Source organism: Chelonoidis abingdonii, chromosome 4 (genome assembly GCF_003597395.2).
Source record: "Chelonoidis abingdonii isolate Lonesome George chromosome 4, CheloAbing_2.0, whole genome shotgun sequence".
Classification (NCBI taxonomy): domain Eukaryota; kingdom Metazoa; phylum Chordata; order Testudines; family Testudinidae; genus Chelonoidis; species Chelonoidis abingdonii.
In genome coordinates this window covers 16,949,550-16,971,890 of record NC_133772.1, presented here as the reverse complement: position 1 = coordinate 16,971,890, position 22,341 = coordinate 16,949,550, and the positions used below count along the sequence as shown (strand labels likewise).

The following is a 22,341-nucleotide window of genomic DNA, read 5'->3' as shown; positions in this document are numbered from 1 at the left end:
GGGTGGCTGTCACGGTCTATGGACAGGGTCCCCTCCAGGGTAATGCTGGCGGAAGGTTAAGTTGCTTTTTGCAAACTCTGTCTGCTGCTGTTTCCTTTACAGATAAAAAGCACTACAAGTCCCTTCTTTCCCCTTGGTTCTTTTTATTAAATACCAAGAGGATTTAGGCTAAATAACAACAATCAGGGAGGCAGTAAAGCCTGGAGGACTTTTCTCTGCTGTGGGTGAGCCGGCACCGAGACCCCAGCAATTGCTTGGCTGCCTTTGGCAGGGCACAGAGAAAAAACTGCAGGGCCCCAATTCAGGACAGCATCCTCATAACCCTTGATTATTGCTTGGCTCCCACTGAATGCAATGCATGTGCTGTAAGTTAAACATGCGCCTAGTTTAAGTGCTTTCCTGACTGCGGGCCATGGTGAGAGATGAGGTCTTTTTTAAAAAAACCCAAAACATCTATTTGGTAATTAGCTTTGTTTAAAAACACAGTTCTCAACTGCCTCCGCAGCAGAAGGAAATGTTATTAAACGCGAGTCCGTCGGTAGGCAGGACGTGTGTGCGGATTAAATCCTGAGGAGTTTGGCTGCCAGATAAAGACGTTATTGTTGTCATTTTTCCCTCCTTCCCACCCCTCCTTCCCTTGCTCCCACCCACCCTCTGCGAGAGAATCTTGGAGGAACAGAACCAGGGAAGACACACACACACAGAGCTTAGAGGGAGACTCGCTTGTGTCAGAGCTGAACTGCAGTGAGGAAGAGGAGTAGGAGGGGCGGAGAGAAACGTTCCTGGGAATTAATAACAGAGAGGCAGGAGGAGGGGCAGGTGCACACAGGTAAGCTCTGGACAGGTGTTCTACTGGAGAGTGTTGTCACCTGGACTGATTGTTACAACTGAGTCAACCACCTCCTTTATCAGTGGGCTAATATTACCATTCACTTTCCAACTTCTGTGAAACTTAAAAGAAAAGAAAACATTTCTTTTCTTTTCTAGTTCAGCTGTTGGATCTTTCTTTCTTTCTTTCTCTCTTTCTTTTCTTTCTCCAAAAGTAAAACTTGTTCGGGAGAGGAGGCAAGAGGATATCTTTAGGTCTGCAAAGCGAAAAGACAAACTCATGTGTGAGATTGTTGCAAATGCTGTAGACTTGTTTCCATGGAAGCATAACTCGGGAACCCCTTCCTCCCTCCCTTTTTCCCCTCTAGCTCTACCTTTCACACACCCACTCTTTCTCGCGCTCTCTGACACACACACACGTGCATGTCTGGTTCTCAGCTATAAATGCAAAAACCAAGGTGCCTATTTAAATGAAAGCTGCATACCTTAATACAAGCACAGGACAGGAGTTGCCCTGCGTCAGAAAAGAAGTGTAGAAGGAATATAGGGAGGAGTGGAGGCTGAGAGCAGGCAAGATTTCCTCTGCTACATAGTCTTGACTTTTACTGGGTGGCAGTTAACCAAAACTTTTGTAGTTTTATTCTCAGCAGACATCGGCATTTGTTAATTCCTTTTCCTCTATGTTAAATATAAATTTGCTGTTTCAGATCAGATCTCAGAAGAGCTTGGTAGGAGTTTCCCGCGGAGGGGGTGGAGGGTGAGGAGACACACTCCACAAGTCGCTGCAATCTCAAGTTGGGGGTGGAGGAGGGCGTGGGTGTTAACCCCCCTTTCCAAATGGATAGATGGAAAAAGAGCACACACTGTTTTGTTTTTCTGGGAAGAGGTGAATCAAGTTCTTTTCTGAGAGGGGTGGGGGGGGGCTCCATTGTGTTCCAGTTTCCTTCAGTCAGCTGGGGTTTTCGACTTGAATTTCAGAAGCTAGATCCCTGATTCCAACACGCAGAGGGCAGAACCCAGGCTGCGTTCATATCTGGATCATTCCAAGGGAAAGGAACCCAGGCTGCCCTACTCAGATTGTCCCAATGGTATAAAATCAAGACAGTTCTACTCCAGGGCAGCCAGAGAGGCTTAACCTATTCCTCACTGCGTAGATTTGATACTGCACCTGGATAATATGGAGACATGAGGACCAAGGATCTTAGTCCCTGTTCTGGCAGAGGTGATGAGAGAATGAAGTGTAAAGATTGTAACCCTAACTGAATCCCTAGGAAACAGAGTCTGTGTATAGTGATGAGCAGAGACTGCATTGTACAGAAACCTCCTCTCTGTGTGGACTGAGAACTGTGTGGCCTGGGGAAAGGGAGTGTGTGTGTTTGTGTGGTGTGGAGGGGGGAAGATTCAGCCTTGTTGTGACTCAGTGTAGGGATGGTAGCCTGAGAGAGAAACAGTTTTCTTCGGCCTGATCTACATCTAAAAATGAGATTAGCCACGTCGCTTGGGGCTGTGAACAATTTTGCATCCTGTAGTTAGCTTGACCTAACCCCCACTGTAGCGGTGAATTTGCTACATCAATGGAAAAAAACCTTTCTGTGGCTGTAAGAAGCGGCTACATTACAGCAGCATTGTAGCTGTGCCATTGTAGCCCTTGTAGGGTAGATGTGTCCTAAGGAACCTGAGGTCCCAGCCCACCCTTATCAGATGTTTGGCTTCTGCTCCCTGCTCTGCAATGCACGACAAGCCACCCAAGATGGCTCTAGAGGCATTGTTTTCATCTCCTCTGTCAGTCACAGACACTCCATATCCCAACCAGCCTGGGATCATTGTGTCCTAGCCACGCAACTGCACTAAAGCTGCTTTCTCAGCCCTGACCCAGGAGTGTACGGTTCATGCAGTGTGTTGTCCATGCTGTATTTCCCACTGGACCAATTGTGTCAGGAGAGAGATCTAAGTGCAACAGGGAAGCTTTTCTCGTCCTTGGGGAGAGCCTGGAACAGAGATCGAGAGAAGAGAATCTGGAGGAGCAGATAAGGCAGGTATCAGATGGCAAATTCTCATTCTTTAGAGAGAGAAAGCAGAGGATCTGAATTACAGTGTGGAACAAAGAGGGAGGCTCAGGAGTTAACACTGTATTTGCTTTGGAAACACCAGTCCCATGATCTCCTCATGTCTGCTCTGCCAGTTACACTATGTGTGCAGCACAGAGGATCCAGCCATTTAGCCTGCTGGACAGAGAGGTTCTGGTGTGGGGCCAGGGGCAACCAAAGGACAGAGGGAAAGGAAAGGGTGTGGAGTGAACCTGGCCCACTGGGAGCACAGATTCCAAAGGGGGCTTCCTTAGCACTCAACATGTGCTCCTTAGTAGTGGTGGCAGAAGGATGGGAAGATACTGGGGTTGCTGAAGACAGCAGGGTGGGGGAGATGGCACCCACTATAAACTCTGCACCTAAATGGGGAAAGATGAGGGAGACATTTATGTGGCGTCTAAGTGGGGATCTGTGCCCCCGAACGTGCATTTGCACGCACAGAAATACATGGTCTGTTCTTGCTGTTTACACGACCGCTTTTCAAATCTGGGGGCTATGGTTTGTTTGCAGAAGGAGACACAGGCAGAGAGGGATGGATCAAAGAGCGACACTGGTGCTGCTGAAGAGCACAAGCAAGGATTTTCTGTTACAATAACCCAGAAATTATCCAGCCGGCTGATCCTAGCTAGTTTCCACCCAGGACACACCCCATCCATATGCATGAGTATAAAACCTTGCCTGCAGAAAAAAGCTGCTGCAGCTGAGTCCCCAGGATTAGATTAGCCAGTGGTATGATGGCTCCAGCCCAGCACAGATACTCTGCTGTTTAAATTCTCACTCCAAAACCTATAGGAAGAATTGGTCCTTAGCATCGGGGCTCTGTTTTTAAAGATACTTTGAGGAAATCTGAGTCAGAGCGCTTGCCACACTCCCCTTTGTCCCATCACTGCTTTAAAGGCATGTCGGATGAATGTTTAATATAAACTCAATTCTGCCATTTCAGCTCTCTAGCCCAGCTGAATAAAGGAAACCGCTGTTTTGTGTATATTAGGGTTATCAAAACAGCTGACTGGGAGGCCTGTTTGGTCAACCCAACCGATGACTCTGATTAGCTGCCATAACTGATAGACAAAAGGCATGGCCAATGAAAGCGCTTGCTGTTCTTATTTTGGGCCACCTTCTCTGTTTTAAAGGGACAAGCACATGCTCTGTCCTAGTCTGTTAGTCACAAATGCTAAATAGTTGTAGGTTGGGGAGGGGGGTGGTCATCAGGCGTCAGGCGCACAAGAAGGATCTCAACAAAGCAGCAATGAATGGAGGAAGAAGCAGTAAAGGGAAACTTTCTCACTGAAACAAACAGAAAATGATCCCTGGCACCACTTACTGTAACAAGCTGGTTGTGCACATCACTGCCCTCTGCTGAACAGAATCAGAACTGCTCCTTTGTGTATCATAGACCCTCTTCCGCATGGAGAAAATGCTTCATCTCAGGTGACTGGGGACTGTTTCGGGCCATCTTTCCTCACTGTTGCACTGAAGGTCTAAATGGCCATGGAATGCAGCTCATATGGCAACTTGAATTACTTTATTCAATGAATTTAACTCCTTTCCCATAGGCAGTTAGCAAGTTTCTGGAATATACTTGTTATTCAACCAATGCACTGTTGAATTTTTTTTATAGGGATTGATGATAAATATTCAGAAAGCGAGGTGTTTTGCCTACTTGTGATTGGTCAGAAAGGTCACCTGCTATTGTTACTGCTCCCTGACTGGAGGAACTTGCATGCCAGTCGTTGGGAGTGCAAAGCTAGTATTTGGTTTTCGTGAAAACTGGTGCATGTGACTTGAAATTCCTTCCTTGCTAACACTTAAGCCAGTAAATGCAATCACATGAATGTGGATGAAAAGCCAACACACAAGGGTGGCCAAAGACAATTGCCTTAAACATCCAAACATATTAGAGGCAAAAATAAAGTTCGAAGTGGCCTCGGATTTGTTGAAACATCTCAAGTTTCGGTCACATGCCTTCCTTAAGACCTGACTGGATTATTCATTCCACATAACATTTATCGTGCATGTAGCTCCTTCTTGTGCCTGCGAAGTGTCTGCAGATTGACCCAGTTTTCTATGAAGGTTATTTAATTTTTTGGAATAGTTTATGTGAACAAATTTCATCTAGAGGGTTGTTTAACTGTTAAGCTCTTCATGGTGTGGGATTGGTCACCTGTGACACCAGGTAGCAGCTCAGATAGCAGGGTGTTGGTCATCCGAAATACATACAGTAGATAGATGCACAGTAGTTACCCTCAATAAACAGTGGAATGGATTACAGTAGGTTGATAGGATTGTTTCTGCTTGCTGATATTTTTATTCAGCTGTGACATAGATCAAATAATGAAGATGCTGCTTTCTGGGCTGAATTTCTGGGCCAATAACTGTTTGTATTGAAATGTGGATTCCTAAAAAATTTCAGAAATAAACCAACACTCCCTCATGCACAGCAACAGGCATGACCCTTTGATAAGAGCAGAGCAAACACATTGGGTTTGTTCACAGAAATATTTGGAAACTTCCTTCCGTGTTATTCAGCTAGCTCTGGTATATTCACTTGAGTGACAACCCTGTCCCCCACCTCATGCCTGCCTCTCTCTCTGCTGGGTTTTGCCCTGGGATCATTAACTCTTGCATAACTTCACAATCAATTGCCATGGAATGATGTCAATGGTTAAGCATGACAATTGGAGAGAGACCTGAACCAAAATCCCAGCTCTGAAGAGACACAATGAAGAAGTACACATCCCAGCATTCTCCCTCCATAATGGGCTAAACCAAAATCCCAAATCCATCCCCTCTCCCCATCCTACTCCACCCACCTACAGCCTTTGTGGTTTTTTTAAATCCAGATCGGAACTTTGGAGTGGAGTTGGGCGATGGGGTTGAAAAAATGAGCATGTGTACTGTGGGGGTCAGGGGAAACCAGAGGTAGTCAGATGTAGACAATATCCCTGTGATGAATTTGTCAGTTCTCTGTGGCATTCAATGTTTTCCCCTCTCCCCCACTCCTACCCAGACTATGCTGAACCTAATACTCAGCAGCTTCTCGAAACTCTTGAGTTGCCAGAACGTTGATTGAAAGCAGCAGGGCTGCAAGGGTTCTGCGGTTAAAGAGAGACAGATGGAAGCAAAGAGAAATAATCAGGAAAAAGAGGGGGTGGGGAAAGCCCAGAATCTCTTCATGGAGAAAGTCAATTATTTAGAAGCCAAGGAATGCGTCCAGTCAGCTGGGCAGAGGTATTTCAAAGGGAGCCAAGTTGTCCATGGGTCTAATGTGCCAGGAGCCATTGGTGGAGGTTGCCAGCACGGGGGATGTTCCTCGTGGCTCTTGCTGCGACTTCTCTAAGGCTCAGCCTGGGCCAGGATGCCGTGCCAGTCTTGCCAGTGGCGGGAGCTGTCTCTGGTGGTGTCAGGCGGAGGTGAAGAAGCTAACAGGCTGCCTGGGAAGCAATTTCCTTGCTGGAGAAAAGGGGCAGAAGGGCTTGTTTACCAGTGGAATTTTCCATTTCTCAACAAGTGCTGACAAACCTTTCCACTTCGCAGCCCTCACTGCTGGCTTGTTAGCCTAATACTGTTGACATTTCCCCGCTGCAGCCTGAAGGGGAATGTGACGCGCCTGTCTCAGCCCCTGTCTGCGCAGTTAGCACGTAGCCGGCACCATCCCGCACTGGGCTCATTGTGAAAGTGTGCGGAATGGTGCCGGCTACATGCCAAATGAAGCCTGTGTGCGTACATCCCCCAGCGCCCAGACGCTGACCTTTGTCTTTGCAAGGCTCCCCTGAAGTCCTGCCCAGGGCTGCATGGCAGTGGCGTTGCGGCTGGGGTTAGCAAGAGAGGTGGGATCCCGATGTGGGCGGAGAGTGCTGCACATTTGAAGGCACGATATAAAGCACTGAGCAGGATGGGGAGCACACATCTTGCTGTTTTCGTTCTTTACAGAGGGGGTTCTGCCTTCAGCCCTCTCTAACGCCCTCCTCTTCTTCCTCTGGTCACACGCCAGACCAGCGGCAGTAGCTTGGCCAAGTTGCTGTCTCATCTGACTTACAGACAGCTGGGCTGCGAGGGAGCAGGTAAGCAGGAGTGGCACAATGGAACTCCTTTCTATTCTCCCTCTGGTCGCCACTCCACCCAGCTGCACATCCTCCAGCCCTGCCAGCTGACTGGGGCTGTGCTGCTTGGTTTCATGCACATGATCTTCTCTAGGTGCTGCTACCTCCTTCCTTTGCAGTTGGCAGCCTGGGAGAGAATTTGATCAGTTTGTCCCAGCTTCTCTTTCTATCCCATCCTGGGATTCTCTCTCTGAAGCAGATGATACTGGCTGCTCATTGCTACTGAGCCAGATGGACCCCGGTCTGATCTACGTTGTCTCTGTCTATATTGTCAATTAGGTCTCTGTGCAAAACCATTATTCATAGGTTGATACTTGTCAGCCATAATCACTGGGCCTCTTCAGCCCTTCTATACATCACCTTAACGATACCACCCTGGGCTAATGCTACTTGTAAAAGATGGAACATGGTGAAGAAAGACAGTGTGGTCTGATGGACTGACTGCAACAGTGGGAGTAGGGACTCCTGGGGCCTCTTCTTGGCTCTGCCAGTGACCCGCTGTGTGACCTTTGGCCACGTCACTTGACCTTGCTATGTTTCAGTGGTTTCCTCTGTAAAATGAGGATATACTGATATGTGCCCACCTGCTTAGAGGGGGGGAGAAGGTCTGCGAGAATTGTTCAAGTGGGATTTTCAACGGGCATTGGGCTAATTCAGCTCCCATTGAAGTCAGTGGAGCAGAGCTGAGCCAACGCTGAGCGCTTTTGAAAATCGCATGCTTAATGTTTGTAAAGAGCTATGCAAATGGAAAATGTTATATAAGTGCTAAGTATAGTGTTATTATTGACACTGTTCCTTACCTAGCGAGGTGCTTACATGGTCCCATCATATAATATCGGAGGAGTTCTCAAACATTAGTGAATTCAGGCTCCCAGGCTCCTTGTAAAATATGATGGCTTATAACCCCCATTGTATAAATGGGGATACACAGAGATGAAGGGACTTGCTCATGGTCACACAAGAAGTCTGTGTTAGAGGTAGAAACTGAAGTCCTAATAATAATAGCTGGCTCTCATACAGCCCTCTTCATCAGTAGATTATCAAAACTCTTCAGTGAAGAGGTCAGTGTCATCATCCCTATTCTACCAATGGGGAAACTGAGGCACAGAGCGGGGAAGTGACTTGCCTAAGAGTCACCGGGTAAGCCAATGGCAGAGCCAGGAATAGAACCCAGGTCTCCTGAGTCCCACTCTAGTGCTCCAGCCACTTCTAAAAGCTTGGACAAGCACCTGTCAGGGATGGTCTAGAGATTTGTTTGGTCCTGCCACACTGCAGGGGACTGGACTTGATGATTTCTTAAGATCTCTTCCAGCCCTACATGTCTATGATCCTGTGAAATCACACTGCTGTCTCTCAGAGCTTCCCCATTCTAGTCCAGTATGGAAACACAAGACCATCTGTCCTTATCATCCCACCAGCAGCTTCTGGTCTGCTGCTATCATCATTTAGCCTATTTACGACTGATTCATTGACTTCTGGCACAGCCACAAAGCTAAACACGATGAATCGAGGTGCTATTTCCGCTGAGCACGTTCTGAAGATGCAGTCCGTCTCTTTGGTGACACTTATAATGTTCCGTCACGGTTCACTGACAGAAGTGTAGCCTCATAAGTGAATTATCACATGACCATGTGCCTTTATGATTCATATAATCTATGGTGCAGGATTCGGTACTGTCACTTGGTGGCACTGCAGTTAAAATATCTTTAAAAACTGAAGTGAAATTATTGTTCAAAGCTGTCATGGATTTTTTGTGGTAGGAGGCTCAGGGAAGCCAAGAAAATATCCCTCATCCTTGCTATCTGTCATTCACATCCTAGCCACTGGATATACTTTCCCCTTCCTCTCTATTCTTCTATGTGCTACATTATCCTTTGCCAAATAGATTACACCGTGCTGCTTGCTGCTTTGAGACCTCTACCTAGCTTCCTCCTCTCTAGATATTTTATACATGAAATGACTGCAAACCCATCTCAACACACCAGTTTATATTGAACCCCATCCACTAGAAGTTGGTTTATGATGGGCCTCGTGGCATAGAACATCCTTTATCAGATGTAGATCTAATGATCAAAGCCACAGATGATCCTGCTAGGAGCGATGAGCCGCGTGCTTCAGGGAACAAGCCAAGCATTAAACTGCCTGGGTTTGAGGATAAACTTTCTAGACTGTTCTCAGTGGTGGCAGATGACAGAACAAGGAGCAATGGTCTCAAGTTGCAGTGGGGGAGGTTTAGGTTGGATATTAGGAAATATTATTGCACTAGGAAGGTGGTGAACATTGGAATGGGTTACCTAGGGAGGTGGTGGAATCTCTTTCCTTAGAGGTTTTTAAGGTCAGGCTTGACAAAGCCCTGGCTGGGATGATTTAGTTGGGGTTGGTCCTGCTTTGAGCAGGGAGTTGGACTAGATGACCTCCTGAGGTCCCTTCCAACCCTGATATCCTATGATTCTATGATTTCCCTTTGGGTGGGTTATTCATAATTGTGCATTGGGAGGGTTACACACTTTCCAAAGATACAGCTGATGATGGCCACTATTGGAGACAGGAAACCAGACTAGAAGGGACATCCAGCATGGCAATTCCTATCTTTGTGTGTTCCTTTGCCTGCTAAGCATGTGAGCGGATGGATTCCCTTGCCATCACATCTCTCCAGCCGCAATTCAGCAACGCACTTAGGCCCAGATTTGTAAAGGTGTTTTGGCATTGCTGCGTCAGTGTCACAACACCTAACTGACTGAAGAACGTAAATCTTATTTGCAAAAGGGTTTTAGGCACTGAGGCCCATTGATGGGCTGTCCTGAGCACAGCTACCTCTGACTACCTTTAAAAATCTGAGCCATCCACACTTGCTTGTTTTGAATCCCAGTGAGTCTGATGGTAATGCTTTGCCCAAACGGCGCCTCAGTGGACTTTCTCTTCTCTGCTGGCTCTTTATAAGAGCAAAGCAGAATGAAACAATGGTTAACACTAACCCAGCTCAATCAAAATACTCTCTGGAGCAAAGTGATTTGCTGGAGGAGAATGGGGGAAAGAATAATCTGCAAACAGACAGAGGAGAAAATCGCTCCTGGAATATAAAATGGCTAGTGTGAATGGTATATCTGCACTGCAGTCAGCGCAGGTGCTACTTTGAATTACCAGCTGAGACTCTGGCCCCATATATTTTGTGGGTCACCTTCAGACCTGCCAGTCCAGCCAACGCTACCATAACACATCTCTTTTACAAAAGAGCTCAGCACCAAACCTAGCAGCACCTTTTCTTAACCTCCGAGTGCCCTGCTGTGTAAAATCATATTGGAACGGAATGCAAACGTCTCTGTCGTTCAGGTCCATCTCTGTGCATTCTGTTTGAGCGACATGGGACTGGGTCTCATTCTCCTGGAGCTTCTGTTCCAAAATGAAACTGAATTTGTTATCCATTGGCATGGATGAGAATAGTGCTCTGAAGCCATATTTCCTCCCCTCCCCCCTATGTTCACAAAAGTGAACCCAGAGCATGACGTGAACTGTGCCTTCGCCCTTCAGTGTCTCCTGTCACATTACTGCTTCCAGGATTAAACCCCTGGGAAATACATCAAAGCAAAAAGCCATTGTGTGAAATGGGCTCCTAGTGAGTGGAGCAGATTAATGAGCTACAGAGCCAACTGCACAAAGCGTGATTCCCATCACTCGTTGCTCCACAGGTTCTGCGCACAAGCATGAGGGACCTGATTCAGGGAGTAACAGCCTGCTTGTCCATAGATCTAGGGGGGAGCTGCAGGCCCCGGGCATCTTGCAGGGGGGGCTGCAGCCTGAAAACCTGCTGCTGTACAAAGCAATGAAAAGCCACTCGGCGGGTTGCCTTTCAGAGGCATTGTCCTCATGAGAGTTCGTGACAGTGTGCAGCAATTTAGGCCCAGTCGGGGCCATGGATGGTGACGTGTGAACCACAGGGGGCTCGCTGCTTGGGACCAGTTCGGGTAAACACCCCCCCCCCCCCAAATTCACACACTTGTCTTCGCCGAACCTTTTGGGTCTGTAATATGGGGCTGGGTAATCCAGGGACATCTGACCGGAACAGACTGGAAAGAGAGAGATTAGCTGTACTGCCCAGGGAAATCTGTTCAAGCCCATCTTATCTTATGTTTTATATATATTATGTGTGTGCATCTCTGCATTAGTTCCCCACCCTTCCTTTTCACCACGCCACTCCTTACACATGCACACACACACACACGCACACGCACACATTATGTGTTAATCACAATACATGTGTCTGAGGGGGATGAAGGATCCCTTATATAATGAAGTATGAAATCATAGAATCATAGAATATCAGGGTTGGAAGGGACCTCAGGAGGTCATCTAGTCCCACCCCCTGCTCAAAGCAGGACCAATCCTTAACTAAATCATCCCAGCCAGGGCTTTGTCAAGCCTGATCTTAAAAACCTCTAAGGAAGGAGATTCCACCACCTCCCTAAGTAACCCATTCCAGTGCTCCTAGTGAAAAAGTTTTTTCTAATATCCAACCTAACCCTCCCCCACTGCAACTTGAGACCATTGTTCCTTGTTCTGTCATCAGTGCTTCCCCACTAATTGCTAACCAGCATGATAGCGGACCCTGTGTAAGGAGGAAGGGAGGATGGTCTTGTTGCTCAGGCACTGGTCTGGGACTCAGGAGATCTAGAGTCAAGTCCCACATCTCTCACAAACTTTACATTTCCCTGCCATTGCAGGGCAGTGGGCACTGGTGAACATGGCCTGCAATGTTCACCAGTGCCCACTGTCCTGCAATTAGACATAATGGTCTAGTCTCCTGGGGGCTCCTTGGGTCTCATTTTGGTTGTTGGGTTGGTGTGCAGCTGGTGTTGGTTACCTGGGATATACAGGAGGTCAGATTAGACTATTTGGTGGTTCCTTCTGGCCTTAAAGTCTGTGACCCTATGACTTTCCGTGTGATCTTGGGCAAGCCCCTTGATCAGTCATTGCCACAGTAATGAGGGATAATTAGTCTTCCCTGCCTGGCAGGGCATGGTGAGGGTAAAGTGGTTAGTGTTCGTGAGGGGCTGATACAGCTGTGATGGAGGATACATAGTGCCTAGACAGCCTCTTTTTAACAAACCTCGTTGTGCCCCCTGCAGGTGAATTGCTGGACCATGAAGGCAGCATTCAGATTGCTTCTTCTCCTCATCCTTGTGTTGATCTCTGAAGTGAACGGGCAGAGGAGGAAGCCCGGGCGGAAGCCCGCCCGCCCGACTCCTGAGCCAGTCGAGCCAACAGAGCTGCCTCCGCCCCTGCCGCCAGGCCCCCCCTCCATCTTCCCGGATTGCCCCAGAGAATGCTTTTGTCCTCCAGACTTCCCCTCAGCCCTCTACTGTGACAGCCGCAACCTGAGGAAGGTGCCCCTCATCCCTCCCAGGATCCACTACCTCTATCTCCAGAACAACTTCATTGACAGCCTCCCAGAGGAGTCCTTCAAGAATGCCACGGAGCTGAGGTGGGTCAACTTGGACAACAACCGCATCAAGAAGTTGGACCGGCGGGTGATGGAGCAGTTGGGCAGCCTAGTCTTTCTGTACATGGAGAAGAACCAGCTCAAGGAAGTGCCATCTTTCCTGCCAGCCAACCTGGAGCAGCTGCGTCTGAGCAGGAATCAGATCTCCAAGATCCCCTCTGGGGTTTTCAACAAGCTGGAGCACCTGGTCCTCCTGGACCTGCACCACAACAAGCTGAGTGATGGAGTCTTCAATAAAAACACCTTCAGGGGGCTCAAGAACCTCATGCAGCTCAACCTAGCCCACAACATCCTGCGGAAGTTGCCTCCTGGGCTGCCCAGTGCTGTCCACCAGCTCTTCCTAGACAGGAACAACATTGAGGACATCCCTGATGACTACTTCAAAGAATTCCCCAATCTGGCCTTCCTCAGGCTCAACTACAATCAGATTTCTGACAAAGGGCTGCCCAAGAACTCCTTCAACCTCAGCAACCTTCTGGTGCTGCAACTGGCGCATAATAAGCTCACCACTATGCCCTTCATCAACCCCAAACTGGAGCACCTCTACCTAAACGACAATTCCATTGAAAGTGAGTTGGGGGTAGCAGGTCGGCAGGCCTACGTGGCTGTGGCTGGGCCTAGAGGGAGCAGATGTCCCCTGGGGACAGAATTCTTTGCATCCAGCAATTGTTTCTTTCAGTGTGAAACCCACCCACAGGGTTCCACTCCCTTCAAAACAGGACTTGATGTTTAGAATGGGTTGGTGGCCCTCTTACATGGGTGTATGGGGCCAGGTGGTGGAAGGGCCTGTTCTTAGGAAAAGGATGGTCCAAAGCACTACTCAGGAGACCTGGGTTTCATTTCCTGCTCTGCCACAGATTTTTCCCATATGATCCTGGACAACTCATTTAGTCTTTCCATCTGTAAAATGGGGATCATACTTCCCTACCTCACAGGGAACTGTGAGGTGCTCAGATACTACAGTGATGTGGGGGGCTCACATATGTACCTAAGATAGATGGAAACAACACAGCTTAACTTGCTGGCTGTTGAGGCTAGCAGGGCTAGGGGATGCAGAGGGAGATCAGGGCTATGCTGGTGAACACCTCTGCAAATCCATCAGAGACAGCTTCCCATGGATTTAGGCAAAGAACAGTGATTTCACAGGACAGGTGCCAGGCCATGAAATGCATAAACACAGCAAATGTAGGAATAACAAAGGCCTGTTCCCAGCAGATCCAGACGTTTGTGCTATCGGAGCTCTCACCACCTGCTGCCCTGGTTGAAAATATCTGCAGGGAAGCAAGAATGCAGAGCTCCTTCCAGAAATTCTCTGCATGCAAAGGAGCGACACGCACAGAAACCAGCCCAACTCCTAATATTATGGCTGCAGAGTGGGCTGATGGAGTTTTGGTAGCAGAGCAGTATATGGGATTATACACCTGTAAATCAGTAGTCTCAAAAATGTAGTTAAAATCTAAATACTTTTATGACCGGCAGTTTATGACAGCTATGTCCACAGACTGTCACATCAGTGAAAGAACCAGGGGAACCCATTGATAATAGCAATGAAGGATGTAACCCGAAAGTCCTTACTTAGGAAAATCTCCCCCTTAACTTCAATGTGAGTTTTGTCTGTGTAAGGACTTCTAGATTAGGCCCTTATATGCCAAAATGGTCCACCACTGAAGAGCAGCCACCTCTGAGGTGGAACATGGCAGCTGTAGTGGTCAAGGAAGGCGGCAGTAGAGCACGGGCATCCAGCTTATGAATACACTGGGGTTTGACCCTGGGGGTTGATCCAAAAAACAGAGAGGAGAGCAAGGAGTTTCAAGGTGGAGAATCCTAGTGGAACTAAGTTGTCATCACTGAAGGTCAGCAGTGATGGGAAAAAAGAACAAGGAGACAGAAGGGCCCAATCTAGGCCTTGCTTAAGTAGCTGGACTGGCCCACGGGAGACTAAAGAACCAGCAGCAACTGACAGGAGCCCCCAAAGGCCAAATAAGGGCCACTTTGGGCCAAGTTTTAACTAAGCGGGAATTCAGGGTCAAGTTGCTGACTGATCTGTGATGTAGTTATTCAGCACAGCTATGGTATACTAGTTAAGGAGGTATATGCTGCAGGTTAGAGACAGACCCATGTTCCATTCCCCTGTGCTGCCAATTGTCGGCATTTTATCCTGAGCGTTGGGACATTTGGTGGCTTTTTTGAGTCTTCAGCTCCTGGGGTCATGTATTCAGTGAGAATCTCTGCTTTTATTTTCTTTAAAAGTAAGTTTCTAGCCCTCATGGTGGCAGAGAAAAGCCTGAAACGTGTTCCGCTAAAGGACTTGCAAACAGAAGGCGAACAGAAAGAACCCAGCCTTTTTTTTTATGTCCTGGTTTTTAAGCCAGTCTTCTGACTTTGGGGGTCCTAGATCATAATTTTTGAAAGCCTGGGGTTGGCAATACTGATTTCCCATTGTAAAGTATTTCTTTTCTCCCTTTCATAAAGTGCCACAGTATTTCTCACCTTTCTCTTGTTAAGTGCAGATTACTCCAGGCGCTGCCTGACAGAACTCATTCGCCTCTGCATCCAAGGCCACCCCACCATAGCACCCTTCTCTCTGCTCCACATCACTGATAGAGACACTATAGAAGATGTTAGGAAGTGCAGAGAGCATCCCAGACACCCTGAAATCGCAGCAGAGCCCTGGGAGCACCGCACACACAGCATAAGAAAAATAGACATGAAAATAAGCCCCAGAATAACTACTCACAGCTAATGCTCTCTCTAGCTCCAGGGTTTTCCTGCCTCTTGTTAGGGCTTAATAATGGCAGCAATGATTAACAATACTTTGGGCTATTTTTATAGCTACCTACAGGGACGGGAGGAATTATAGCTCGCTGTTTCCTGGAAAATCACCCAATCAGGAATATTCTTAGGCTGATGCGAGTGAGTCCCCAGCTGCTATAGCCAATTAGAAGACATGGGGGTGGTGACTACACCTTCTCAGTGGCCTGCTGGAGTGCTCACTTGTTGCAAGGACTTCTCATTGTTTTCTGGAGTTAATGACAGAGTGGAATCTCCAATGCCTGGCTGATGTTTTGAAGGCTGGCTTTGGAGCTCTGCTGGGGCTGGGTGTGCTCAGATGATTTGGTGACGCCAACAGCCAATATAAGATTCCTCTGGTGGAACCGTAAAAGCTGTGGGGGCTGAAGGGCAGAAGGACTGGAGTTTGCATCTGGATAGTCAGGAGAGGTGAAATCCTGCATTCTCTTTAGTAAATCCAAGCACGTTGGACTGATGAACCCTACTATGTCTGTAGGGGGAGGAGGTGCTACATGAAGGAAGCCATGTCATGCAGGAGCTAACAGATTGGATGAGCCTGTTGGTTGGTTTGACACATGGAGCTTGGTGAGGTGATCCACCATCTGGGACATTGAATTTAACAACAGTGGCCCAGGGATCCCTATGTTTTGGTAGACAAAAGGGGACTTGGGATGCCCACATGGCTAGAGTTAGGATGATGTGTGGCTTGCTGCTTGCAGATCCCTGCTGACAGAAGAACAGGCAACTTTGCTTTCTTGCTTTCCATCGATAGAGAGGTATGTTTTCAGACAGGCTGAGGTCCTGCCTCCTAGTCCAGGGGCACAATTCCCACCCATGGAATGAATCCTGGGTGCAAATGTGAGTCATTGCACCTCTGCCATCCGATTTGCCCCCAGAGTCAGCTAATCAGAACAACAAGGACTTAGAGTTGCACCCAAAATCCATTAATGGGTGCAATACTCTAGGTGCAAAAATGCACCCACAAAAAAGGAGAAAGTGTGCCCCCATTTGCACCTAAACTGATATGTATTTCCACTGTAGCATCAGCACCTAGATACTGCAGTGATGTGCTCTGTCAATAAGACAGATGCATAGCTAGCTCGTTCCAAGAGAATGGACATACCCAAGGAGATACAGGGGTAAAGTGAGGGGCAGCGGAACCCTCCTCTTCCTTTGGTGCAGTGAGAACTCCCTCTTCTGTTTCAATCTACTTTAACTATGGGATGGGGTGGTATGCACCAGAGACAACAAAGCAGATCTCTTGCAAGCCCCTTAAGCACTAAGTGATCACTGAACACCATAGACGGGTGGGTGGATGGGTGTGATGTAGAGTAGATAAACTCTCAGCATCTCTCTCAGATGAGCTCTTCCAACCCATGCCATGCTCTCTCTTCCCCTGCAGAAATCAACGGGACCCAGATTTGCCCCACCTCCCTGGTCACCTTCCAAGAGTACTCCTCAGATCTAGAAAATGTGCCCCGGCTCCGCTACCTGCGCTTGGACGGCAACCAACTGAAACCTCCTATCCCCTTGGACCTCATGATGTGCTTCCGGCTCCTACAGTCAGTCGTGTTTTAACTCTCCCAGCAGTGCCACTCTTCCGGGACTTTGGCTTTGCGCAGACAATTGACTCCAGTCTATGTCAGACACTTGGAAAATATCTTGTTTCCCCATTCAACCCACCCCACTCACCCCTCAACGCTCTGTCTCCTCTTCCTCCTCCCTCTCTTTCCTCTTTCCTCAGCTGCAAGGAGCCCCGTCGCCATCAGGTGCTGCACAGTACCACCCTGTGGATGCTGCATGTATCTTATAGGAGTGCGCTTCCTGTCGGATATCTGTAGTGCCCACACAATGGCACTGTGCCACAATAAGCATCCAAGGCCTTTGTGTAAATGGGGCCCTTTCACGCCTACCCTTTAGGTTAAAGTCAGAGAAGAGATACCTGCTCAAATGCCCCCCACTTATACCTAGCAGGCAACTGCCTTTCCTTCCCAGGTCTGTACATCTTCCAGCCATAGGAACCATCTTCAGGTGGACCTGGTCTTTGTAGGTCTATCAGCATCTCCTCCCAACTCCAGCAGACAGTGGTACGTCAGCTTTGTTTTGGGAGCACCCAGTGATGGAGGGGTTATCTGGCAGATGGGAGGGGCAGGGGACCTGGAACTGGACAATGATCTGAGGCAATTATAGCTGCTTTATGAGGCAAGGCAATTTCATCCCCAAAGCTGCAATATCTGGCAAAATAACCCAAGTTGTCTTGGGCACCAAGATCTGGTTCAGGTGCTTCTCTTCCAAGGGCACAGAATTCATTCGAGGTGGGCGTTGGGAATCCAGGTCAGGTTCTACTTCTTTCCAAGTCCTCAAGTCTCCTCCTTGGCCCAAAATGGTGCAGCTCACACTTCACTTTGGACGATCCTAAGGAAACCCAGTGGGTTTGCTCAGCCATTGTGTCTTCGGGTGACATTGGTGCTGGACTCACCCACCAACTTCATGCCAAAGAAAGCTGATGAAACCTCAGAGGTTCCCCACTGAGCAGAAGATTCTGGGTACAGACACCATATAAGCATGTGGCAGACATGCAGAGCCCTTGAGCAGGTTGAACTTATTCACATGGAAGAAAATTCATACAAACAAGCAACTTCCTCACCCACATGGCAGCTTCTTGCTGCACCATGCTGGATTCTATCACAATTCATGGCAGCCAGGGTTACCAGCAGGTCCCCATTGCCAAATCAGATAGACCCATAAGGTCCCACATTAAAACCCTGTGGATTATAAGAATCCTGGTGGAGTATCCCTTTCATGTACGCACCCACCAGTTTGCCCTTGTGTCAGAGCAGTATGGGCATCAACCATCACTGAGAACTTTTAAATCAAGATTGGATGGTTTTCTAAAAGCTCTGCTCTAGGAATTACTTTGGGGCAGTTCTCTGGCCTGTATTACCCAGGAGGTCTGACTAGATGATCACAATGGTCCCTTCTGGCCTTAGAATCGGTGAATCTATGAAAAACCACAAAGAGGGTGGTCTTTGCTCTGGCTGGTGACCTGCAGCCGGGTCCTTCCTAATACATGCGGCTACTTTGATTCCAAAAGATGGTTTTGAGATGAAGAGTAACTCCTCGAACCCAGAGCTTAGGGTAGTTTGTGAGGCTAGGGTCTTCAATGGGGCTAGATAGAGAGCATCTCAAGGTGAAGGGAGATGGATTAACTGTGGCTCTACGCATTAGGGACAGCTTGAGCTGTCATGGCACTGCAGCACTCCTGCATGATGGGGTCAAGTCCAGGAGCTGGTGCTGAAGGCTGGACATCGCTAGGGCCCTGGAATTTACACTGGTAGAGCAGAGAAAGCCTCATTCTGGGGAACGGGGACAATAAGGGAGATCTGTCTTGAAAGCACCACCTTTTTGCAAGCAGACAAATGTTTCCTCTGTTCCCTTTATGGGGCACCACAGTGACACCCAGTGGCCAGAGAGGGTGACGTTGGCGGGCAGTCCTAGATTTCCCAAAGGTCCACATTGTTCCTGTTTAAAGGTAGCTGGTTACGTTAATCCCATTCATTCCCTTTGGGTGGATCTGACCTCAGCCATTTGTCTTATTTAAAGGTGGCAAGTTAGAGTAATGCCAGGTGCATTGTGGGGATCCCTGCTTCACATTCAGAGATGTCAGTCCGGATTTAGCCTGGCGGAAGTGAGAATTGTCATAAACTACAGTCCCCCCTCAACTGTGCACTTGGGAGTGGATTTAAGCACAAGCGATGTCATTACACCCTGAGACGGGCCTGGATCTCTTGGGGGACCAGACGGTGAAAAAGCTGCAGCTTCCCTGGGCACTCCCCATCAGAAGGAAACACCCTCTGCCCATCCTCCTTGCCCCCCAGAAAACCACTTGCAGGGGGAGCAAGAGGAGAGAAGAGAGATGTGAAGAACAGAAGAAGCTGCTCAGCCCACTGGCACGGCTTGCTTTAGCGTCCTCTTGTCACCACCTCCTGCTGCCCTTCACGCCCCTCCTCCGGAGTCCTCCAGCATCCCATCGAAGGTCTCTATCGCCTTTCTTCAGACCCTTTGCTCGCCTTCCCCAGTCACTTATTTCCTCCTCCCCTGTCTGGGTAAGAGCTCTGCTCAAAGTCCCTCCATGCCCCCTTGATTCCTCTGAGGTTTGGAAGTAGCATGAAAAATTCTCTCTTAGTTTGTTGATCCTGTTCACCAACTTCATGCCTTAAGTCCCAGGGCCAGATCCTTCAGCTGGTGTAAATTGGCTCTGACTTCAATGGAGCTGCACCCATGGATGCCAGCTGAGAATAGTGCCCCTTTTATTCCTGGAGACTCCATCGAGCTCTCGTCCCCTCTGTGTAACGGATGCTTTGATCTTTGGTAGCACACATTGCATCCTCTCCAGCGCTATGTGGGGCAGCACCCAGTGCTACCTGCTGAAGCTCAGAAGGTATCTAACAGGCGTCAGGCACAGTAGCAGTATTGCCACAACCTAGTGCCAACTATTGCATGTGGCCCAATGGGCAGAATGAGGCATTACTGTGTCCTGGGTGGTTTTGCTGTTCTGCTCTGCACAGGACTTAGGTTTTTAATGATTCCTCCCTCTGGGACTCCATCAGCATGCTGCTGAGTGACACACGCTCAGCTCAGATCTTGTGGCCTGGTTCCTCTCTCCCACAGGTGAATCTCTTTACACATTTCAGCAACGAAGTGCGTTCACCATCTCGGTGGCCTGTTCACCTCAGTGACTCAAATCCCTCTGGATCCCTGTGATTTGCTCTGCCTCCGGTATTAGCCTCCTCGGCATGATCCAAGCATGCACAGCAAAACAGCTCCAGTGTTTCTCTCCCTTACCCCAGTGCAGCTCACTTTGAACTCAGCAGTGTTCTGTGCAGGGTAACTGAGAGCAAAATTGGGCTTGGTGGCTGTAGGAGACGTCCCTAAGTCTTGACGTCCCCCCTCTCCCCTCCTGTGAATCCATTTGGGCTCCTCGTCTTGGCAGATCTTTGGATGTGAATCGGCAAAGCTCCCGTGGACTTCAGTGGAACTAGGCTAGCGGAGGTTCTGCTGATTGGTCTTTCCCCCTTCACACTGGGATTGCTTTTGACTTACAGCTGCATTGCCTCCATCTTAGCAGCTGGAAGGAGCTGAGATGTCATGAGCAGCCAGTGTGTGTGTCTCTTTCTGTATTGCACACAGCATTACACCTTCATATCATTCCCAAGAAGCGTCTCTCTCTCCCCTTCTCTCTCTCCAATACTCTTCTTGCCCCCTGCCACATACACCCCTTTTATTTACCTCCAATCAGGTCTCTAGCTTTGGCATTGCTGAGTAAGATGTGCCCATTACGCTAACCCTCCCACTGTCTCCTCTCTTCCTATTCTGCCTTGTTCTCGGCCTAGTTTCACTTTGGCTCTCTTTGTAGGCCTATACGGCCCTGTGGAGCTGCACAGATTGAACAGAGTAGCTAACGGTATATGTGCAACCCCATCTTCCATCCAAAACCCCCCACTATGGCCCTCAAAGCCAATGGACTCCCATTTACATCAATGGGCTTTGACCACGTCCTCAGTGACCAGACAGCCCCATTGTCCCCTGGACACGTCCTCCCAGGAGCTCCTGTTGGAGGTGTACGCTTGGAGTCAATTATTTTAACAGCAATGCAGGCGTGAAACTTGCTCTCCTACTTATGTCCGTGGGGCCAGATTCAGATCTCAGTGACGCAGGGGTAACTCCACAGTCACTCTGTTGATCTCAGTTGAGTTGCTTTGGATTGTGACATGTAGAATGTGATCTCCTGGTCTCTCTCCTAGCCTACCTTGCGTTATATTTCATTCTCGGTCGCTTTACAGAACCAAACACCGCTTGTACCTTTTTCATTTTGAAAAAAAAAATTGGGTTTTTTTTTTAGGAGCTTATTTTTTTATTCTACCCCCAGTTCTTATATGAACGGCTCCCTCCTCCTTCGCCACTGCATACATAGCGGTCTGGGTTTCGTTTCTTTCAGATTTTCCGTGTTTATGTTCTGGACCAATTGAGGATTGTTTTTTAAAGGAAAAAGAATCTGTGTTAAATCGGTGTTTATAAACAAATAAACCCACCAGCAATTGTCTCCCTTGAATTCAACAAAATATGAACCCTCTCTGAGAGGAGGAGGTTTTTAAAGGCACAAATGGGAGTTTGATGTCCAGTTTCCATTGCAAATCGATAGGAGTGATCCATGAAAATCAGTGGGAACTAGATGCCTTAACTCTCCTTTGTGCCTTTCAGAATCTACCTGCCACGCTCCAGGGATGGCCTCCCAGTAAGCAGTAGAGAGACTGTTAAGATCTACTCATTCCCTCCGCAAACACTGTGAAAATTGCAAATTCCAGGCAGGTATTTTTATCAAAACCCTCGTCTCCAAATGTTCGTCAGTGGGATTTATTGGGTTTGACTAATTTCAACATTAAACCTGGAAACCCTATGTATATATTTATATATCTATATGTGTATATATACCGGTACACTGTACATGCATAACTATATACATACAGTAGCTCTCAAATGATTTTAGCTCAATGGTATTTTCACTTCTCCTTGCCCGTGGCAGTGAAAATAAAACAATTCAAAAAGAAACCTGGAAGTGCGATCAGAAAATGCTGCCTAGGGACCTGTTAGCAATTGATGTACTGATTATTTATTCACTTCAAGGGTTCTCTGGGATGGTGCCCATCGTACTGGTGTCTGGGCACCACTATGAAGTTCAGGGTCAGATCCTCTGCCCTGCCTTCCTCTGCTTCCTTTGGGCCATGCTGCCAGAGGTAAGAAAATGAAGTCTAACCCTAACCCCTGAACTGGGGATATCCCCAGGGTAAGGAAGTTCCCAGCAGGCACAGGAGCTGGCATAGCCTAAGCAACCATCTCTGCAGGGCAGGCAGAGGTGTGGCCAGATCATGATTTGCTCAAGGGATACTTAGCTGGTGGATGGGGCCTCAGAGCGCAGCCAGCTGATGCAAATTACAGCAGCCACCCTAGGCTGTTCTCAGCTGGGCCAGGGTTGGAC

At 48.2% G+C, this 22,341-nt stretch overlaps 2 protein-coding genes across 2 annotated transcripts in view; both read left to right on the top strand.

Moving 5' to 3' along the window:
• TOMM6 (translocase of outer mitochondrial membrane 6) overlaps nucleotides 1-1,725 on the top strand; it is a 466,247-nt gene extending 464,522 nt beyond the window's left edge. The window contains exon 3 of the mRNA XM_075064903.1: nucleotides 1,713-1,725. The gene's annotated coding sequence lies outside the window, so the exon portion shown is untranslated. The remainder of the gene's footprint in view (nucleotides 1-1,712) is intronic.
• Nucleotides 694-21,879, top strand: PRELP (proline and arginine rich end leucine rich repeat protein). The gene is made up of 3 exons (XM_032785829.2): nucleotides 694-829; nucleotides 12,142-13,084; nucleotides 16,708-21,879. Exons 2-3 carry the CDS (start codon nucleotides 12,157-12,159, stop codon nucleotides 16,881-16,883), a joined length of 1,104 nt encoding a protein of 367 aa, XP_032641720.1. The 5' UTR covers nucleotides 694-829; nucleotides 12,142-12,156; the 3' UTR covers nucleotides 16,884-21,879.
• Nucleotides 21,880-22,341: the final 462 nt, after the last annotated feature.